At 39.2% G+C, this 22,392-nt stretch overlaps 1 protein-coding gene across 2 annotated transcripts in view; it reads left to right on the top strand.

Annotated features, from left to right (window-relative positions):
* RNGTT (RNA guanylyltransferase and 5'-phosphatase) overlaps positions 1-22,392 on the top strand; it is a 305,143-nt gene that overhangs the window by 281,677 nt on the left and 1,074 nt on the right. For both annotated transcript variants that reach the window (XM_018554362.1, XM_018554360.1), the window contains 2 exons: positions 846-912; positions 19,060-19,183. In XM_018554362.1, the coding sequence (XP_018409864.1) occupies positions 846-912; positions 19,060-19,183 (191 nt within the window). The remainder of the gene's footprint in view (positions 1-845; positions 913-19,059; positions 19,184-22,392) is intronic.

Below are 22,392 nucleotides of genomic sequence, written 5' to 3' on the forward strand. Positions count from 1 at the left end.
TTTTTTTTTTTATGTACAACAATCCACATTTATTCATGTCCAACAATATGGTGATCAGGGCAATCAAGTGTGCCGTACCTTTCCAAGAGCAATTTGCTAACCAATCGCTTGCCAGGATGAGTGAAGCGCAATTTCACTATCGAATTCTCACAGGCGGAGTGCATTTGGTATCACTCCGCCTGTGACAGGAGCCAGCTCTATAGAGGAGGCATCGGCTTATGTTGCTCTGCTCCCTCCGGTGCTGCCTCGCTTCCTCTAGCGCTGGCTTTGTTGGCACCGCTGATTCTCTCCCGCCTCTTCAAGTTCCCCCTTGTGCCACCACTGGCCCTGGGAATGGTCACAACTAGGTCTTATTTTCGGGGTAGGTCTTATATTTTAACAATTCCCAAAAATAGCACTAGGTCTTATTTTCGGGGTAGGTCTTATTTTCGGGGAAACAGGGTAGCTGCAGACCCTCTTTTTATTTTGTTTGGTAGAAGTGTTTTTTCAAAAGATATGGAGTGTGTTTGGCTTGTGTTTTAAAATAACAGTGTTCAGGGCAATGCAGATGAAGTTGTCATTGTTTATTTGGGAGCCCTGCAATTTCGTGCCTTGTTCATTTGGGAGCCACTCTCCACAAAATAACAAAGGACTGTGACTACAGCATTTGCCGCAAAAGGCCACCTAGTCCCTAGTTGTTTTTTTGTTGTTGTTTACTTATGATTTTCATTTTTCATAACATACTCTGTACATCTGTTAAATTTTGACCTACCTTAGAATACCATTCATCTATGACCACTTGTTTGCATGTTTGTGTATGTAATGAAGTGTAAGTAATCTTTATTTACTTTTCTTTTTTGATTTAGCCTTCTGACTCAGAATGTTGGATTACTCTTTGTTGGAAGATATGAGCGCCCTTTTTCACAATTAAAGGTACGGTCTTCTGTTCCTTTTAAGAATGTCTATTGGTCTTGTCAAAAGGCATACAATATTTTTTAACAACTTTACTTTTTTAAAAATCAGAGTAACTTAAAAGTGAATACTTTGTGTATAGTTTTTTGTGGCTATATTTCAGAGTTCATATGAAACAAAAATTAAGGGCTGAAAGCATGCCAATGAAGACTGTTGGAATAATTATTCTCCCATATATTTGGGAATATAGCGGGCAAATGACAGTTCAGTACCACCACTATAGTAGGGATGCAGTAATGGGGATGACACCCTACTAGATTGATTGCTGTTTCAGAAATGCAAAGGCCGTTTCGGAAAGAGCAGATATGTCTTTACCACTCAAATAGATTGATGAGTAAAGGAACGGAGAGCTATCGGCGAGAGTGACTGCCAGGTATCATGTAATTAGGGCCATAGATTACAAGTGGGAAAGATGATGACATACCGTATAGCTGTATCTCCTTGTTCTTACCTCTGATGGCTTGTGCAGAGCTCCCACTTTCTCAGTTCTGTTATTGAATGCTACAGCAAAATATAAAACCCATAGTTCGTTTTTTTTCTATATTGCAAATTGACTCTTTCCACAGTCCCCATAGACAGTTGAAGTATCTTGCTCCAATGTTTAAAGGACAAAAAAAAAATCAAATACAGGTATAATTTCCTTAAATTGCTTTTCCCAAACAGCAACTCTAGTCTGCACGTGCTATTTTCTTCTGCAGTATAACCTTGAAGTCACTGTGCTAGATTCTGCACTTGATCACACAGGTCATCTGGCTTCTAACCGAGCCGTATGTTTTCACTTTGCAACAGCTGCTGTTTTTCTTTAGGGATCTCCTATTTATTAAAGTACATTTATACCATTATGACATTGCCTTGTAATCATGCTAATATGAAATATTTTTAAGAAGTGAGCTCTGGTTTTTCATATGTATTTTAAGGTGCTGTTGCATCTTCTGAGTATTTTTTTGCCCCTGTTTTTAACTTCTACATATGATACATTGTGACATATTTAAAACAGTTTGGTTTAAGAGAAATGGTAGATGAACAAGTGAAGTGAATTTTAGATATTGTCAGAAAATACACTAGAATGGACATATGGGTTAGAGCGGGTGAGGATTATAACCACTGTCAGTTTTTGCAGCCTTTGTCACCTTTGAGGAGATTTCTTCTCCTCCTAGTGAATGGTTTTACCAGAAAAAGATGTAGATATCTTCCCAAGACACAGACATCTATAAACACCTGAAATAGGTTCTAACCATTCTGCCTTCTATAGAAAACCAAAAGTTTAAAAAAAATTCTACTTTAAGGCTACAATTACATGCCATTGTGGTGCTTTGAGGCATGCACATTAATATGAAGTATTCCATGTTCATTTAGGATAGGTTGCAAAGCCTCCAAATTCTCCAGGCCCAACATGGTTTAATCGAAGTGTGGCATGAATTAGATCTCCTTCAATCTCCTGGGCAGCATTATGCCCTATCCCATGGTCTGATCACTATTTAGCCTCCCTAACACTAATAAATCTCCTACAGAGGGCCCCAGGCTTTCCCTGGATCATTATTGACTTTCTTCCGAGTGATCTCTCTTTTTTTTTTTTTTACCTTCTTTTAAATGTGGCCCTCCAAGCCACCTTTTAGGTTGATATTTAGTCTGCAAATGGTTTTGGTGTCTTCTACTGTATCCCTCTGGTGGACTAAGGCTTTTTTGTATCTCCCACTCTACCGGGCCGGACGTCCCTGTCTTACATAGTTAGGTTGAAAAAAGATACACGTTCATTGAGTTCAACTTATAGAGATACAGAGAAAAAAAAATAATAAAAAGAGAAGAAAAGCCTAAACAGAACGCTATGCCCACAGCCACCCCCTGTTGATCCAGAGGAAGGCAAAAAAAAAAAAAACCCCTATAAAGCATGGTTCAATTTTCTCCAACAGGGGATAAAAATTCCTTCCTGATTCAATAAGGCAATCGGATATTCCCTGGATCAACAATCTCTGATACTTAATATACCTCTAAGAACTCAATATACCTCTAAGAACTCAATATCCAGTAATATTCTGTGAATTTAAGAATACATCCAGATGTTTTTGAAACAATTAACTGAGCTAGCTAGTGTGGAGTCCGTTCCACATTTTCACAGCTCTTAGGCCTGGTTCACACCTGGGCGTTTTACAGCCCGTTCCTACGCTCTGTAAAACGCTCAACATGTGAAAACCAATGATTGCCTATGGGCATGGTTCCCACCTGGGCGTTTTACAGCGCGTAGGAACGCGCTGCAAAACGCCCTACGCCCAAAGAAGTACAGGAGCTTCTTTGGAGAGCGTATCTATTGGGATACAGCCAGGTAGCCCTCGGAAACGCGCGTTTGTCGCACAGGTTTTTTTTACCACGAATTGCTGTAAAAAGTGCGACAAACGCGCATATTCGATACGCCTAGGTGTGAACCCAGCCTAACTGTGAAGAATCATTTCCGTATGCAAAGGTTAAACCTCTTTTCCTCCAGACACAAAGAGTGCCCCCTTGTCCTTTGCAGTGACCTTAACGTGAATAATATGGCACCAAGTTCTTTATATGGACCATTTATGTATGTATACATTGTGATCATGTCCCTCCTTAATCGTCTATGGCCAACTCTCAAGGCAAGGTGCCTTTGGACCCTTTTTTTTCCTGCTCTTCTACTTATTTTTTTTTATTTCTTGCCACCTCTTTACTTGCTCATTTCCCTTGTCTTCCTCTCCTTCTGAAGCTCCTGTTCCCCTTTTATGTTTGCTTTGGTTTTCCCTTCTGTTACATCTTTGTTATTTTTAACAAAGATACAGCATATCTTTGTTTATTATTTTAATGCTTGCAAGTATTTTAATGTTCATTGTTTTGTGCAGAGCAAAAATAAAGAATTTATATGGCCCTGCAAAAGTACTTTGCCCTAAACACAGACAGTATTACATCCCAACTCACAGTTTAGGAAGCTCCTAAAGCATTGGATTTGGGCCACTTTATTCAACTCTCATCGCAAAGGAAGAAAATGAGAACTGAACAAATAGCTTAGCTCACGGCAGAATACCAAACTCTCTCAACCCAATTCAAGCAATCCTTAAACACAAATTACTGCTAAAGAAAGTTCCTGCTAAGAAACACTTGTGTCATCCGGGTAATGCAAGAAACACTTGTGTCACCAAACTATACAATAATATACAAAAAATATATAAAATTATTATTATTACCAATACCTATATAAAGGATAATACTCCATAAAGACAAACACAACATACAATCTTTTTAAAACAATTAAATAAAAATCTATCCACAGAGACCATGGGCATATAATAGTTTACATCACTAGTGTGCCCTCATAAGATATATCAAAAGATTTTACTCCCAATAATGGCTGATTTGAGTAGTGGGCAAAAAAAATTCAAATTGAATAGTAGTGCATATGATCAATGCGCATTTATCTCGTGTGTATACTCATATTTCACATCCACCACAAATATATAGTTTTTTTTAATATTCCATAAAGGGACAATTAAAATCCATGAAGACAGGACTCCAGTAAAAAAAAAAAAAGTTGATCTGCAATATTTCCATGTAGAACAGCTCTGGCAAGGAATTCATGGTGGTATGGAGACACATAACAGTATTGCACAGTATGCACATAAATATGCGCCAAACAACCTCAGTTCCACTACAGCACATTTCACAGCTAATGCTGATTAAACAGTTCACCTAGACACAATACCATGTGTCCTGGGAGGCGTATGCATCCACTCTCCCGTTGCATGGATCATTAGAACAAACTAAAGGTGCGACAGTGCATAAAGGTGTGTATAGTAGAGTATATAACCGAGGTATGCCTTGTCTTCATCAGCTTGTTCCCCAGCAAGTCCATAGCGCGCCTCTTATAAAGAGGATTTCCAAGCGCTAAGGTGCTTCTAGGTCCTGTGGTATAGTTTACTCCCCATATTTCTTAACGCGTTTCATCCCAACATACAGGGAATTCCTTTAGGAGGAATCCTTAAACACAACACTTTAGACACAGCTCAACAATGTTAGATGGCACCCTATTCCCTAATATTTTATTTCACATATTCTGTTAAAATCAAAAGCAAAGTCTGATTTTCATTGAATATGGAATAAACAACAATGTTAGCAGAATACTTTATCCCTGGCGGTCATATACAAATTTGTCCCTACCTGTATGTCCCACATGATTTTAAAAGCTGGAAAAGAGCAATTTAAAGGAACATGTCAGTATAGAAATGTGGGAGCTATCATAGCTGACTTGTTTTCGAATGTGTGTTCCAGATTTCTAGGACAAGCATGCGCACATCAGATGTTAGGACACTTGATATGTGCATGCTTCTTCTGGATCATTGACTCACTAAGTAGTGAAGGAAAGATGAGAATAATAGTCCTAAAGGGTTATTCACGAAGGTTTCAGCCGTAGCTTCGGCTGATCCTTCAGCTCTCTGGACGCCGGTGCCCTTCGGTTCAGTCGAAACGAAGAACTGCTGTATAGGCTATTCACTATAAAACACTGTGGGAAGAATGTTTTGAATTGTGTGGACTGGTTTATAAACAAAGCGGGTCTTTATATACTGTTCCCAATCACTTAAGCCCGATTCAAAAATTTTAAAAGGGCATACTTGGGCATTTTTAATTGCGTTTTTTCGTGATGATCAGCCCACATTTAAAGCTACATGGAATTCACGCTGATCAGTGCGGAAAAATAGCTCAGAGAACATTTTGGAGCGGCAGGCATTTCAGATTGCGCGGAGGCGCGCGATCGCATGAACGGGCCCCATAGGAATGTATGGGGTTGTTCATGTCGGCAGTTGGTGTGAACGGGGCCTTAGATTAGTTCTGATATAGAGTGGAACTTTATTTTTTATTAGTTTGGTTTGTTAATGAAGCGCTGCACTATTTTGTTTTTATAGTTGGTATTATTGTGTGGAACAGATATATATCCCTAATATATGCTGTATATTGCAATGGCGACTTCCATATTTTAGTTCTGACAGACATTTTAAAGAGAGTCTGTCATTTAAAAAAAGAGTGCAGGTATAAAGTGCATATAACTAGAGGTGCATGCTCATACCTGGAACAGCCTCCAGGACCCTGTTGTTACGACCGAATACTAGGCAAAGCTTTGACACTTCTGGGAAGTGCCAGAGCTTGCTGCTACCTCTTGCCCTCCTCAAGTTCCTGTTGGTACATCGCTTTGATGAACTAGCCATTAGGAATGTGCATAAGGCAAGGGGAAGCTAGCAAGCTTTGTCACTATTTGAAAATGCTGACGCTTTACATTGCAGTATGTCCAGGGATTCAGCCCATGACAGTTGATTTTTGGAGGTTGCTGCAGGTATGCTCAGTTTTTATATATTTTTTTTTAAATTCAAAAACGTCTTTATTAAAACGTACAAAAACACATATTGTACAAAGTCTCAGTGTAGTTGATACATATCCGGGGAACAAAGAATAAAACTAAAAGAGATGCATATATTAGCAGACAAGCAGACATATATATTATCACAACGGAGAAGTGGACGTGACATGTCCTATGATGTTGCAGTGAGCCGATGCTACTTAGTATATGCATGCCATGTTTTCCACGGTTAAAGTTAAAGGGGCATATGCATCTCCTTCTCAACTTGCAAATAGTTCAAAAAAGGCCAATCGTATGCGGAATTATAAAAGTCTGAGCCACGAAGGCCGCACTGGGGTTTGTAACGTCTTCAGTTTAGTACTGCAATATGCAAGAGTCGCTTGTAATGCACAGTATCACGAGTGGAAAAGGCAAACTTAGAAATATGATCGAAGAGAGAAGAGAAAATAAAATAGTGAGAATAAGGAGAGGCGGGTCGGAAGCGGGGGGTAGATCAGAAAGGGGCATGGGGAGGACGGGCTTGAAGAGGCAGCTGAGAGAGGGGAGGGTGGGCTGAAGTAGGTGGGTAGATAGATGGTTGGGTTACCCCTCCACCGCAGCATCCAAGGTAGGTGGCGCCTGGCCCACCCCTGGAGGGTCACTATCTGCTTCTGCTCGGGATGCTGCCAGCATTTCCTGGGCGTACTTTTCAGAGTATTGGAAGGCCAGCCACGGACTCCAGGTGGATCTGAACGTCTCTTCCGTGTTTTTAAGAGTGGAAGAAAGGTCTTCCATACGGTACAAATCGTCCACCCTAGCAATCCACATCTGGAAGGAAGGGGGGATGTACATTTCCACAAAATCGGGATGCACGCTCGGGCAGCATTCAATAGATGTATGGCTATGGATGACTTGTAGCGAGTTTTTATATTTTTAAAGTTGCAGCACTTTTATTTATTTACTTAATTCTTTAATATGTTTGTCTCTTTCAACAGTCACTGAAGAGACACATATTTTGATTTTTTTTTTTGCACACAATACTGTAGTGGTCTCCAATTTTGGTTTTAGGTCTTTTTGTATTGGTTGAATTCGGCACACCCAGATACCATTACTAAACAGATTCCTTTTCAGGTATACAGTAGGATGTCTCCTCTTGTGTGCCTAACAAATCCCCCTACATGCAATTTAGGTAGTTAGCAAAGTAAACCCACGAGGATATCAAAAGCCTTTGACATGCTTTTTTTGCGATGAATGTCATATTCCATGCTTGACTTTTCATAATGTAAAATTAATTTGATATACAAAGCCGTAAGACTTGCTTGTAATGACCATAATAAGGGAGCAGTCCTGGGAAATCGGATGCAGAAAAATTGTAAGGTGATGGGCGACTTAACCTATGATCATTCTATAAGAGGCTCAACAGTTTTGGAAGAATCACCTAATGTGGCCTCTCGTGGGGTTTGGGTATTCCATTAAGAGGTAACAAATTGCTATAGGAACCTTAAGTAGAAAATTCTTCACGTTTAATTCTCAATGCTATTGTAAAATTAGCAGTTTTAAAATATGTTTTTCCCAACTTTATAATAAAACAATCTGGCTTCAGTTTCATTTTTTTACCCGAATAGGACATAAAACTAATTTAATTGGATTCATGACTTTTTAGTTAGCATTATCCCAAGTGAAAATGTTGTTTTTAAGGATAGAGAACACTGTGTATTTTTCCTGGCAGCAAAGTCACAAACTTTATAATTTCGCCTGTACTAAATCCATTTAAAATGTCAAAGTTGCAATGAGCTTAAACTGACCTTTTAGAGTAATTGAATTTAAAAAAAACAACTTTTTCACTTAAGCTTTCTTTTACAATGAGCATGTCATGCTTGTTTTTGAGGTTAAAAGCTTTTGTTTTCTGGCATGGAAATCTGTGTATCTACTGCTTTCCGTAGACTTTCTGGAAATAAACAAAAATGCCCCTGAATGTCGAGAGTAATGTTTGAGTATGTTGAATAGAGGGAGTAAAAACCAGGTTCTGCCATGTGTATGGGAATATTCTAAAAGGCAAACTTTATTAAATGTTTGTTATAAAACCATTACAACACTGTAGCAATCATAAGTACACACATCACACCCCTCCTACTATTGATCGTGCCATGCAGAATACATTTGTTTATCCGCTGGTTTCCAAGGTAAGTGACATCTGTGGTTAAAGAAGGACCTGTTTAGGCTAACAGAGTTTTTTTCAGATTCACTGAATCTGAATACTGATTAATGATTGTGGTGTGTGTACATTAAGCCATAGGCTTTTTAATGCGAGGCATCTTGACATTTTATATTTAGGCAATAAAATGTAATCTTCTAGATTTGTTTTGGGGTATGACATTTTTCAACTTGCTGCTACTTTCACTGTTATAGCGTGGTATTTTTCACAAAGATTGAAGCTGAACTCTAGGGTGGCAGCAAAATACACAACTGAAAAACATGAATTTTAGTTTTGTTTTTCCAGTCTTGTGATCCTGCCATCAAAACAAAGATCAGTATCTCAAAAAGTATTAAACCTTTCGCTATCTCATACCTTTTTTCTTTTTTCAAACACATGCTAAAATATACATTTTTAGATGAAAATTTACTTAAACCTCTATTTTCTGAATGCGAAGGGCACATAGACTAGAATAATAGTAGCTGCAATTTTTTATGTCACGCAAAATTAGCATAACTGTTAATAAAATCTACTGTATATTTTCAGTAAAAAATAAATGTAAATTAATTTCAGTGTTTACAAACACATTCAAATGTCCAAATTTTGTAACATTTAAAAGATGAGACAGAATTAAGTAAATAGATACCAAACATGTCAAGACTTATAATTGTATGCGGTTGCAAAATGGCAACAAGCTACTATTCAGAAAATCTTTCATTGGCGATGTCTTAAAAACCTTTACAGCTCATCAGTTTATAGTTAACTCCAAGTAATATTGGCCCTTGAATTATTTCTCCCTCTGTGGCATACTTAATATGCATTGTCTAATTGTTGTTTGCACACACCCACTTTAGTAATTTGTTTTGTTTTTGTTTTGCACTTATCTTTAATACTATCACATTAGGCTCATGGTAAGTTTTGGTGATAGGTTCTCTATACAGAGACATTATGGGTCTACTAGTCCTCTAATTCCTCCTCTGCACTCCCCTCAGCTAAAAACATTTCTTTGATTTATTAACTTTTTTAGTAACACTTTTTTTCCCCTAACTGTATTACTATCTTAACCCACTTGCTGACCAGAGGAATTTCTTGATATTTGCACACACATAATTTTTGTTTTTTTGGCTAGAAAACAGCTTCAGACCCCCAAACAATTATATATTTTCTGAAAGCAGAGACCCTGTAGAATAAAAAAAATTCTAGCTGCAAATTTTTATGTTGCACGGTATTTGCGCAAATGTTTATCAAACCAGTATTTTTATTATAAAATACTAAAATGAAATTTAGTGCACAGAAGCAGAATATAATACCCAATTTTTTGGTAACATATAAAAGACGGGGTCATGCCAGGTAAATAGATACCAAACATGTCAAGCCTTAAAATTGTGTGCGTCCATGAAACTGCAAAAAACTTCAATACCCAAAATTTCCCATGGGCGATGCTTTAAAAGCTTTCACTGCTCATCATTTTAGTGTTACCAGTGATTAGTGGCCCTAGAATTATTGCGCTCACTCCAACGTTCGTGACAATATGTATCGCGTGGCGCAAATGTTCACTAATTTTTTCACGTAGGTGCACCCGACGAGTGTTTACGTTGTATGTGCATGCATGTGGGGGGCAGGGGACTTTTTTTGCATCTTTTTATTTTTTAAATGTTACGTTCATTTTTTAATAGTTTTACAACTTTATTGCTATCACATAGGGGGGCAAGAATCTCCCTATGTAATAGCAAATATAATGTGACAGGCTCTCTCTCTATGGAGACATCAGGGGTCTTTCAGTCACCTAGGAACTCCAAAGAAGCTGAGGAAGCAGAGATCTGCTTTCCCAGCTTCTTCTCCTCTTGGCTCTTAGAGCCGGAGAATGTACACAGTGACGCCGCAAGTGATGCAATACACATCATTTTCGGCTCCAGTGATCGAAGGAGAGATCAGCATCTGGAAGCCTGCTGATCTCACTCCGGTCAGTCAGTGGAGATCCGCTGTGCCGGTCTTGGGCCCGCACGGGGGACAGTGGAGCCTCGGGAAGCCGGCGGCAGGGTGAAGGACACATAGCACTGCACCATACAAGTGATCCGATGGCTGTACAGCCGTCAGATTGCTTGTATTTAAACCCCAATCACCTGCTAGATAATTAATTTTTGATTTATTAAATATTTTTGTAACCATTTTTGATTTTTCACTCAGTCTAGCTGGGATAGTGCAGATGAGGCATTAGGGGTCTCAATAAATAGAATTTGTCACCGAAAATGTTTAGTGATCATGGGGGAGATCCTGAACTATGTATTTGGATGACCTGGGCTCCCACAGGACCCAGGTTAGCCCCGGGACACCCGTAGGGTGGAGGAAAGCCTGCAGCATTACTGGCATAAATAAGTGAAGGGGCCACTCTACAGCCCCACTAAACACTTCTGCTACAGAGCCCAAAATAGACTCTGTAAAATATAAATGCACTGCACAATCCTGCCGCTCCATACTATGTTTGTGAAAGGAATAAAGCCACCAACTACATATAGTAGATATAGATGAAGAGGTTAAGAAAGACATCCGACCTAATGTCTCTCGCAGGGTTACTATAAGCAGTAAATCTTGGTAAATGCAAACAAAATAACACTGCAGCCTGCCGCGGACACTGTGCTATCTGTAAACACATTCACTGAATGTGACTGGCAGTGCTGAATCTCCCTGTCCCTGATGTATAGGGCATTAGTGGAATCTAAATCTAAAATAAAGACAGACATTTAAAAACATTTTCAACCTCTTCTTAAATAACTTTTCTGTGTAACAGGCAGAATCAGAGAGCTATTAATAATCATGAAAATACTGCAACTGCTAAAATCAGAAAGTTCACTCTCAGTTCATTTAAATCTAATCCACTGCACTCAGATTGAACCCAGGCCATCTAACAGGTTTAGTAGGAGGAGCAGAAGGATTAGACATCCAGAAGCATGTGCTGTGTAAATTAAAGTTTAACTAAACCCAATACTGGTGACCCAGACAGTAACACAGGGTGTAAACACTTGCTGTACAATATCTTTGGAGGAGCATTGCTATCACCAGAGGACAGAAAGTATGTTACGACTACATAACACCTCCTTAACTCAATAACATAGAGCAGTGGTTCTCAACCTGTGGGTCGGGACCCCCTCGGGGGTCGAATGACGATTTGTCAGGGGTCGCCTAGTGGCTCTCGGCCGCCGGGAGAGAAACACTTTCTCCCGGAAAGGTTGGGAACCTTTCTCTGCTCTGTTGTTTTTTTAAATCGGGGGCCACCGTAAGTCAGAAAAAAAACCCCACCATAGGAATGCATAGCTAGATTCCTATTGGCTATTTCACTTTGCAAAAGCCAATAGCAAACTAGCTATCGCACCCGCCCTCTGATGCTGCCAATCAGCAGAGGGGGACCTGAAGTTCTCCATCAGGTCCCCTTCTAGTGATTGACAGCAGCAGAGGGCGGGTGCAATATGTATGTATTCAAAGAAAAAAAATATGTAAAACACACCTCTAGCTATGCATTCCATTTTCCCGGTCCACAGCTGCAGAGATCGGGAAATGTCTCAGTGCCTGTGATTGGCATTGCGCGCTGTCAGCTTCCTGGTGGGCTCGGCACGTGGAGCTGCGAACACGCACGAGCCCATTCCTATCAGTGACAGTACTGCGGAGTATGTACCTCATACATTATATAGCGACACACTTTAAATCCAATTCTTCTAGTTCCAGCTGCAGAGCCCGGTCCTGTCTTTGCCTATAGCAGTGGTTCTCAACATGTGGGTCGCTGTGCAAGGTGAGAGTCCTCCTCAGCTCTCTCATAGCGCAGCAGTGTGTCAGTTCTCCTGCCACGCCTCCAGATGTCGCTGCAGCAGCCGCGTCATCCCTAAATTTTACCTTTGGGGGTCACCACAACTTGGCAAATGTTACCAAGGGGTCCCGGCCCTAGACAGGTTGAGAACCACTGACATACAGGGAGGTGTTCAGAGGTGAACTTGGCAGGACTGATAACACTGTTTGACTTTTCAGTGTAGTAGAAGCAGACTGTAACAGAAAGCAACAAGCGTATTAGATTTCTGGCAGGATCAACATGCATTTTGTTTATGGAACAGATAAAACAAAGCACCTATAACCCTTTCCCTGCCACCAACATAAGGCATACGGCTGAAGAAAAACATTCCCAGCTGGCCAGCTCAGTATGTCTTACTCCAGCTCCATTTAGCCTTCTAGAAGCTCATGGATGATTCAACGAACCGCTAACACTTCTGTGTACATGAATATAACCAGGGGCTGACCAGCTGTTGATGACAGCTATTCATTCAAAATCGGATTCCCCCTCTTTCCTGACCGTCTCTACTGCTGCTTGATCTTCCCTGCCGGGCACCAGCAATTTGTTCCCCTTGCCCTGCTCTGTGTCTCCTCCCATCCCTGCGGTTCTACCTCGCTTGTATTGTCAGAGACAGAGGGGATCATGGTGCTGGCACCCAGCAGGGAGGAGAAAGCTGCTGAACCTCTGTTCTGAGTGCTTACTGTTCATTCAGTGTTGGGGCTGCAGAAAAGTAGATCGAGGACTCCCTGCACTCAATCTCTTTTTCTGTCTCAAAAAGGGAAATATCCGGGGGTCTATAGACCCCAGATTTTTCTCCAAACCCCCTGACAGTAATGTAAAAAAAGAAATAATGTAGAAAATATTTTTTTTTTAAAGAAATAGACACATGCACACAACATGCATGTGCAACAGTGTGCAGCATAATGTATATGTCATGCACATGCTCTGTGGTGCATTGCTAAAACACATCACAGTGCTTAATTTTTTTCTTGTTTTTCTTTTTGAAAATAACATTAAATCAACTCTGTGGCAGTGCATGGCAAACGATGCCTTGCTTGTTTACAGTTTTGCGTACCCTAGTTTTTTACCGTTTTGCAACAAGATGCAATTTAAAATTTACAAATATTTTTGTTATTTATAAATTCAGTACAGTTTTATCTTTTAGATTTAGTAGGAATTGTGTAAATCATGTTTTTTTGTGTACAGTGATAATGATTTTAGTGTATTTTTATAAAAAATATTAATTTTATAAATATTTGCGCAACTGTCGCAGCACCTAAAAAAAGTTGCAGCACCATATTTTTATCCTGGCAGCCCTGTGCTTTCAAGAAATGTATGTATAAAAAATGGTCTGGCCAGCTGAGATAAACAGTAGAGCGCAGGGCCTGGCAGTGAAAGGATTAATGGTATATTTAATAGACCAAGAGGTAGCAAATAAAAGCTCATTGTCAGGGTCAATATTCATTCTAATATCTAATTTCCTGTCTCACTAATCATTTTTAAAACTAAACTCCAGGAAAACAGATAAAATACAAGCGTAATTGGGACAGACAAAGATGCACACTTACTGTATATGGGAGCTGTTTTACCTGCTGTAGGCTTTTCTTTCTGTTTATCCAGTGGTGTCCGCTGATAAAAGTAACGCATGCAGTGCACCTGTAGAAATTAATGACATTTCAATAAGATTCTAACCATAAAAAGGTAAATTGTGATGTCCCAGGATTGGCGCATTGGCACTGTGACTGCTAATGCACACCAGCAGCTGTGCTTGTTCTCAGTTTTGTCTCTGCATTTTGGGGGTGCATTGATCTGTTTACCAAACTTGGGTCTCTGCCTTCTTCGGATACCTCTGTCCCGCCTTCAGGGACTCCCCATTTATCTTGTTTAAGCAGGGATGAATTTTCAGCTGTTTTTTTCGGAAGATTCAGAATATGATTTTATTTTTTGCCCATATATGCACTTTAACCACTGTGCTACCAAAGGCTTAAAGTCTTACTAAACAATTCTTCCTTCTGGTCTACTTTTCATTTGAATTTGTGGTATTGTATTCAGTAGCCTTACTTTGCATTCACAAGAGATAATGTTCAGGTGATGTCTGCTTAATGCATAAAAATGCAAATGCGACCAAAATTATTGTCTATGTTTAACATTTGGATAATTATCATTCATTAGCAAGTTCTTTCCACTGTTGGATCTCCATCCACCGTTTTATGTATGTGGCTGGCCTTCAAGTGATTTGAGCAGTTCGTAATCATCCAGCACTTTCTATATGTCTAATTGTGATCACTGAAACACAAAATCGTTATAATGAAAATTTAAAAACATTTTTTTGCATGTGCAGTTTTAGTATATTGTACCTGGCAGAGTCTCTCTAAAAATTGAATGTTATAAAGCTCTGTTTGGGATTTCAGGATTTCTTCTCTTTCAAAGGTTTTCAGTAAATTACACACTGGAAATACCTTGTCCCCCCCCCCTCCCTCTATGCAGAGAACTGAGTATGAAGCTCTAATTTGAATTTTAAATCAACTGATTAGCCTTCATTAGCCCTTTGCCGAGGTTGTGTTCTGCTTTACATGTCTTCCTGTTGAGTCCTACTTTATGATGTAGTTGAATCTTGGTTATTATCTTTTGGGAATAGTTAATCATATGGCTCTAGTTAATTATTCTTTTAACATCATTATGTTTAATTAGCATACATATATCAATTGTTCCAGCCACATGCTGGGAAGAGTATGGTGTGTTACTAACAGTTGGCACAGTAATAAATGCTAGTTATTGCTCAATTCCTTTATTTGTCTTAAAATGGATTAATTGTATTGGTCAAATTCTGAGTAATAGGTGTGCTACATGTACAGAAGCAATAGAAGATTTTCCCTTCTATTCACTTTATAGGAACCGTTACCTGACTTACACCCCATCTCTTTGTTTTTAAATTATTTTGTTCTGTTTTAAAATGCTTTAATATTGCCCCAATAAGTCACAGAGTCTTCACATGTATCCTTTTTTTTAAAGGACACTGTATCATTGACTGATGTTTTTGTAACCTAAATGGCATCATGGATAGAGCCATAGTCACTTCTTATTTCAATAGAGAGCATTTATTATTTTTAGGAGAGTGGAATGATGCATTCTTACACAGTATAATTAACTACCTACACAGTTGCTGACTATTCTGGACCCGATTCTAGGAAACCAGCCAAGTAACACAGACCTCCTCCATCTTTTTTTTTGCTGTGCGTTCTTTCATGTTTGTGTTTGCAGTTAATATTTTCAGCGTATTCCGTGGCATTGACAGTAGATGTTATACTTTTGTGAATATTGTTACAAGATTTTAGCCTGGTGTGCCCTGTCCCCCGTTGTCCTGTTTGTTTTTTGTTTATCTCTTAAGTTAATGATAGAAATAGTTTTTAAGGTCTATCTTGTAAATACTGTTTTCATTCAAATATGTGTTTTGTAAATTACAGATTCTTAATAATATAGTACAGTATGATACATGCAGTTTCAAATGACTGTCTCCAGAGTAATTTCCTAGTAGTTTCAGGATGACTTGCTGCTCGCAGATTCTCCTGAATATTAGTAAGTAAATTATTTCAATCCAAATCTAATTCACAACAATTCTCTATACACAGCTTTCATGAGTGTTTTGATGTTTAGGCAGCATAAATAAAGGTGGTATCTGTATTATGCCTTGGCAGATATCGAAGAGACACTTAATTCTATAAGTAAATCATTTTACTTCAGTTTTCATTATTCTTTTTACTGCAGAGCATGTTTTATTATAATACTTGTTTTTGCAAATATAAATGATCAGAGGGGCTATTCTACTCACACAACCTTAACGTGCACCTGTGCCCAGACTACAGACATTAAATTATTTACATATTCTTAAGCAGTAAAATAGTTTTAATCCCTGACCTCTCTAGCTCATTTTCCTGTGAAGTAATTAACTCTCAAAGATCCTCAGTGATCACAATAAAGACTCTAAGGTCCAGTTTCAGTTGTTTTCTAACCAATTGGAAACACGTGCTGTGTGTTTACATAAAAGGCTGGCAGGGTGTCAAGAGTCTGGTTCAATAGAAAATATTAGGAGAAAAAAAACCTAAGATGTCTGTTCCTTTGTTGTGCACACTGAATAATATCAAAGAAATGCAACATATAAGCAGATTAAACTTCAGCTTTAAGATTAGGTTAAGTTTAAGGGTTAGATTTTAAGGTAGGTTCAATTCCCAAAGCCTCAAGGAAGGATGAGGGTTATCTTTGTTTAGCTATTCCTCCATGCAAAATTAAATTAATAATTCTAGGTTGAAGCATTTTTCCAAGGACCAGTAATCCTAAATTAGACAAATTACAGTAATGTGACAGCTACTAATTGTACTAATTACAAAAAGGTAAATGTACCTATCAAGGAATCACGCCCACAGTGACTCACTATCTGGAGTGAGTTCTTTGTTTGGTGGAGGAGGAATGAGGAAAGAGTCTACTTTGTGTTGGTTCAACAGGGCTGTGAAAGAGTTATCACAGCCTGTTTTACCACCATCCACCACTGGTGGGAGAATAACCCAATCTAGATGGCTGAACACACACACACACAGGCAGATGCAAATCTTGCATAAAATCTGGTGCACTTTAAGGGTTGTAGAGCAGCCTAGTGATTCCCACACACCTCGGAGATTCCCTCAAGCTATCCTGTGAGCTAGAATCCTTGTGTAATCACTTTTCCCAGTGTACACACACACACACACCCCAGACACACGACACACAATTTAGTGTAACTTGCCAGATGCTTCTACCACACGTGATTCGTTTTACACAGCCCTACTGACTTGAAATCATGGTCATTTTATGAAAGCTTGCTTTGCTATAAATGTAGGATAAGTTAAAACTAGGAACCCCTAAAGAACTCACTAACCATTGTTTGCATTTGAAATGGGGGTTTATCACTGTAGTTATTTGAAAAAAATGTACATGGAAATCCTATGCCTTTCTATTAGGCACGGATAGACCAGTTGGATTTCTGACCACTGCTTCCGACTTCAGATGTTTTATATAAAATCCAGTGTTCCCAGTTGTTCCTTAGTGAAAATGGAAGTGTAAAAATTGTACATGTCTTCTAAATGCTGGGAAGGTCCTGGATGCAGTCTGCCCTGGATTAGCACTCTGCTATTCCATTGTGCTGGTGGCCAGGACACCTGCATTATTGAAATACATGACGCTGTGTGAACATTTGAAGGCACCCTGGTTAAGAAAGGCTGGTGTATAGCATGAATTGGATGTTAATGGATGAATATTATAGATGTCACTTTTACCCTTTTATGACAAGAGACTTGTTACTTTTTTTAATCTTTGTAACTGTCATGATTCTGTGCACAGCTAACTTAGGCTAAGAATATTTATTCATACCAGATCCCTGCAGTACATCTGAAAACCATAAATACACTAGCTAAGCGATTTAGTGTAACTGTGCTTACATCTCTCTGCTGCACCGTCTACATAATCATGCCATGTAGGATGTTCATTTATTCTTTCCACTGTATTAGATGTATTGCCTCAAAAGCTACTGTATTACCTTTGCAGTCCTACTGTCAATGGTACTGAAACAATTTTGTATGATTAAACTCCATTATTTACTTTAATGCCGAAATGATGTTTTAGGGAATCCATTATATATGTGTTAGCATTGTGCAGCTGGCTGTCAAGTAAATATAGATTAACTTGCAATAGTGTGACTGTGCTGAACTACTGATAAGGTCATATGAAAAGCAGCACATAATAAATCTTTGTGCAGTCCTAACAAACTGGATACATTCCATGTCACAAAAATTGTGATTCTCTACATCTCGGCATGACCATTAAGGGTTGGGGGCTTTTAAAAAAAGATCCAGTGGCAAAAAACACACTGCAGGACTTTGAGAAATTACGTCTTCATCGGACTCTGTTTTGTTTTGGTTTTGTTAATTTATGCAAGCTCATGAATGCTAAAGTAGCAACTGCTGTAACTTTTGTGCGTACTTCTTGTCTTTGGTCCAATTCCAATAAGAGATCATTCTTAAGTGTTATTAAAAGAATAAAAATAAATGGGAATATTGGAAGTAGATTGATGGTAGCACGCTGCTTTGTGTAGATAATTGCTCCAACATGTATGTGTTAAAAGCTGTGATCAGCCATGTTCGAACAGGAAGATTTATATGGGTCATTACTTTGGCTGATTCTAGCCTTTTCCCCAGAACAACTGCTCTTCCAGATTGCTAATGATCAACCAGTGAAATATATATATAGGGAGAGAGAGACAGCTAATGATACAGATTAATTGGGAGTGTGCACAAGGAACAATGGCATCTTGTTTATTTTTTTTAATTTGAACACAATGGGAATTGATGTAAGATGCATTGGCTTAATGTACTATACTAAGAATCATGTTTTCTGTTTGCTCCATATTGTATTTGCAAAACCATAGAATGCTGTCAACCAGCCAACATCAAGAAGAATACGTTACGCCTAAACAATACCCCTTCTGTACATTCTGATTCAGGTTCACTTACTGTAATGGGCATCAACAGTGCATTCACAAATATATTCAATCCTGAGAGTTTGCATGCCCTGTTTCTTTGATATTTTCAGTGCTTCAGGCAGAAGTTGTGTACGTGCATCTTCAGTTATGTTATGTTTTCGTATGATAACTTAAGAGGCTACATAGCACAGAGATCTGTAATGATGAATTTTCATGTGCGAGTGAATTCATTCTCATCCTTTTCTGAACAGGTGACAAGAGAGTTAAAACAATATGACAATAAAATCATAGAGTGCAAGTTTGAGAATAACTGCTGGGTCTTCATGCGGCAAAGAGTTGATAAAAGCTTTCCAAATTCCTACGAAACAGCTCTGGGTGAGTACAACTTCTCTGTCAAGAATGCATTTGCCGTAATTCTTCTTAGGGGTCTTGTAGTTTGTCCTCTGTGGTTGTACAATGTAAATTCCAGGGAATTTATCAGGGAGCCACAGGTACAAGCCAGGCATGTGTATGGGTGCCCAACCCTGAATGTCAACTGTTTGAGGTCGGGGTTGTTTGCCCATACGGATGCATTTGTTTATGCAATTCTGGTGTACACCCACATACAGCCATTAACTTCTATGGGAGACTGTATGCAGCGCCTGTAGTTGCCTTTTGATCGGAATACATCGGAATTAACATTGTACAGCCACAGCCAGCTGTGTACAAAAGGAATTCCTTAAATTAAACAGGATTTCTACTAGAGGTGCCTGGATACACAGACCCAACAGTGTCAATGCCATAAGGGCCTACTACATAATCTGCTTGCACTTTATTTTTTAAGGTTTGGACATTGGTAACATTTAAACATGTGTTGCATGGTCTTTTACTATCAGATGTATTCTAATTTGGCTAGTGTAGAAAAGCAGACAATATTTCAGTTATTACAGCCCTTATTCTTAATGTGTGTGGTCTTACGCTGACTGAATGCATTTATGAAATAAAGTGCTTCAAATTTGAATTTGTATAAATAAACATAACTCAAGGCAGATAACTTCAAAAAAATTAGCCTCTTGTGGTAGAACTGTATACATTTCAGAACTGCATGGACAGACATACAAATCCTTTGGCAGGTAAAACAACACCAATATATGTATTTTATCCTTGCATTTAGCTGTTTGCCTGGAGTTCAACTTTAACATTTTAATTATTTGGTTAGGAGGGGGAAGTCAAGCTTAGTTTGCACATGTTACTTATCACTGTGGTTCTGTTCCACTGATTTTTCCAGTGTAGAATCTTTCTTTAAACACCTATAGATCTCATTGCTCTCTGACTCCTTATGCCTGCGTCATGAAAATCCCACAGATTTCTATAGTTAACCACTTAAAAAAACCTGTCATTAGAGAAACATAGAAGCTGCCATTTCTGACTTCTCTTGTAAAATGTGGTTTGCCTAACTGTCATGCTGATTCTTTTGCTACAATACATTGAGTTACTGGCACAAAATAAGTATGTGGATAAAAAGAGTCCTGACCTTCCTAATCTGCTGGCTGGTTCCTGGTCAGTAATATAAATAGTAGGTCACTGGGCCCCCATATTTCTTGAAAAGCTGTGTCGATAGGCTTTTTTTCGTGTCAGGTGGGTTTTTCTTTCTCATACACGTGTATAAGGATGCAAAACTCGCATGAAGCAGGTCAAATGAAAGTTAGAATGAGCAAAAAATGCATCTGTCACAAACTAATGCCGTTGACATAAGCCTAAACACCATGAACAAAGGCCTTACAGGCACAAGGCACTGCAGGATGATAGCATCTGTAAATATTCTACAACAAACATTTACATTGGCTGCATGGGATGCTGAGGTGACTTTTCACATTTACTCTGCCTCCTTTGCATTACGGTGGGAATACTGTACCATCTACTGTAAAACATAAGAACAGAATCATGTGCAGACTCAGCCATATTGTGATTTAAATTGGAAAGTATTCAATTCTCCAGAATGGGAATACTGTACCATCTACTGTAAAATAAAAGGACAGAACCATATGCATAATCTGCCATATAGTGATTGATTTGCAAAGTATTAGATTCTCCATATTCACAGAAAGTCGCAAATTAATTTGCTCATCTAAAGCAACCAGTGACCTGCCGCTCTCTTTGAAGTTGCTCCGGGCTGCCTCTCAGCAGGTGTTCAGCTTTGAATTATCTGACTATGTGACCACCTACTGTTTTATAAACTTTTAATAAACATGAAGCCAAGGAGAGTTTAATTTTATATAATTTCGCGAAAGTGTTTTCCCTGATTAAGTAAATGTCCAACCCATTAATCTTGTATACTGTAAATTGACTTCAAACATGTCTCAAACAATGTTAAATATACAGACATTAGATGGTGGTGAGCAACTCAACATTTTTTTCTAAAGTTCTTCCTATAAACATGCACGTTCACATTGCCTGTGCATGAATGGTTGTTCCTCTAGAGCCATGGTTCTCAACTGGTGGGTCACGACCCAAAGGTGAGTCACCATCCCGTGTTCAGTGGGTTACTGTGTGCCTTACACTATGCTAGGTAAGGGGCTCCCCCTAGCGCAGCACTATCATATTGATAATATGCTGCCCGGTGCCAAGTGTCAGCTTGGGGTGGGTTGGGAGTATGGCCGCGATAGAGCTCCATGCACATACGTGCATTGCTTACAGCTCTTTTGCGTGTCCTGTAGAGGTAGCTGGACCGGAGTGATGTCACATTCTGGCTCCCAGCAACTCTACCGGGCACACAAGGGAGCTGTGCAAGCAATGCACACATGGATGCAGCTTTGTCACAGCACAGCAGCCCACACTGGACCCCAGGCTGAGGATTCACTGCAGTTCTTCTAAGGTAGGGAGACTAGGTGTGTGTGTCTGTCTGTCTGTGTTTTTGAGCGCCTGTTCACACTACAACAGTGCGTTAATCGCAGTCTCATGTATCATCGCACCTACTTCATATTCTGGTGCGTTAGCTGCATTGTGATTAAATGGCACCCCAAATGTACCTCTGGCCCAAGGACCAATGACAGATGTGGGCCCTGAGGTTACACGGGTTGAGAACCACTACTCTAAAGAATGGAAGGGGAGTGCTACAGATGGTGGCTGTCTGGGAAAAAGAATTGTGATTAGCCAGGAAAATCCATCCCAGTTGATCTTCTATCCCACAAGTAGGCTTGGTAAGGGAGGGGCAGCCAGGATTGTGTTCACACAGTTCGCCAATGACTTTAACTACCTTACGTCCATGGCCGTTTGTGAACGGCCAGATGGACATAGATTGGGTAAATATTCTCAGTTTGTAGACATATTTTATTAAATTAATTGTTTTTATGTTTAGAGTAATTGGTGAATTACTCTAAACATTTCTAGACTAAAAAAGTGTGCAGACAGGTTACAGTTCATTAGAAGAATCTCAAAACAATGCTTCCATTGCTTACCTTTTTTTTTTTCTGAAATTGCTGGTTGCCTGCCTAATTGAAAGGCCTGAACAAGTTTGCAGATCAGTACTTTTCTGGCAGCATGCTTGTTCCAAGTTAGTGGGTCAAAGTTAAGAAGAGACGGAGATGCCCAAATAGCATTTCCAG

This window comes from Nanorana parkeri, unplaced genomic scaffold (assembly GCF_000935625.1).
Source record: "Nanorana parkeri isolate BGI_ZX_2015 unplaced genomic scaffold, ASM93562v1 scaffold154, whole genome shotgun sequence".
Lineage (NCBI taxonomy): Eukaryota > Metazoa > Chordata > Amphibia > Anura > Dicroglossidae > Nanorana > Nanorana parkeri.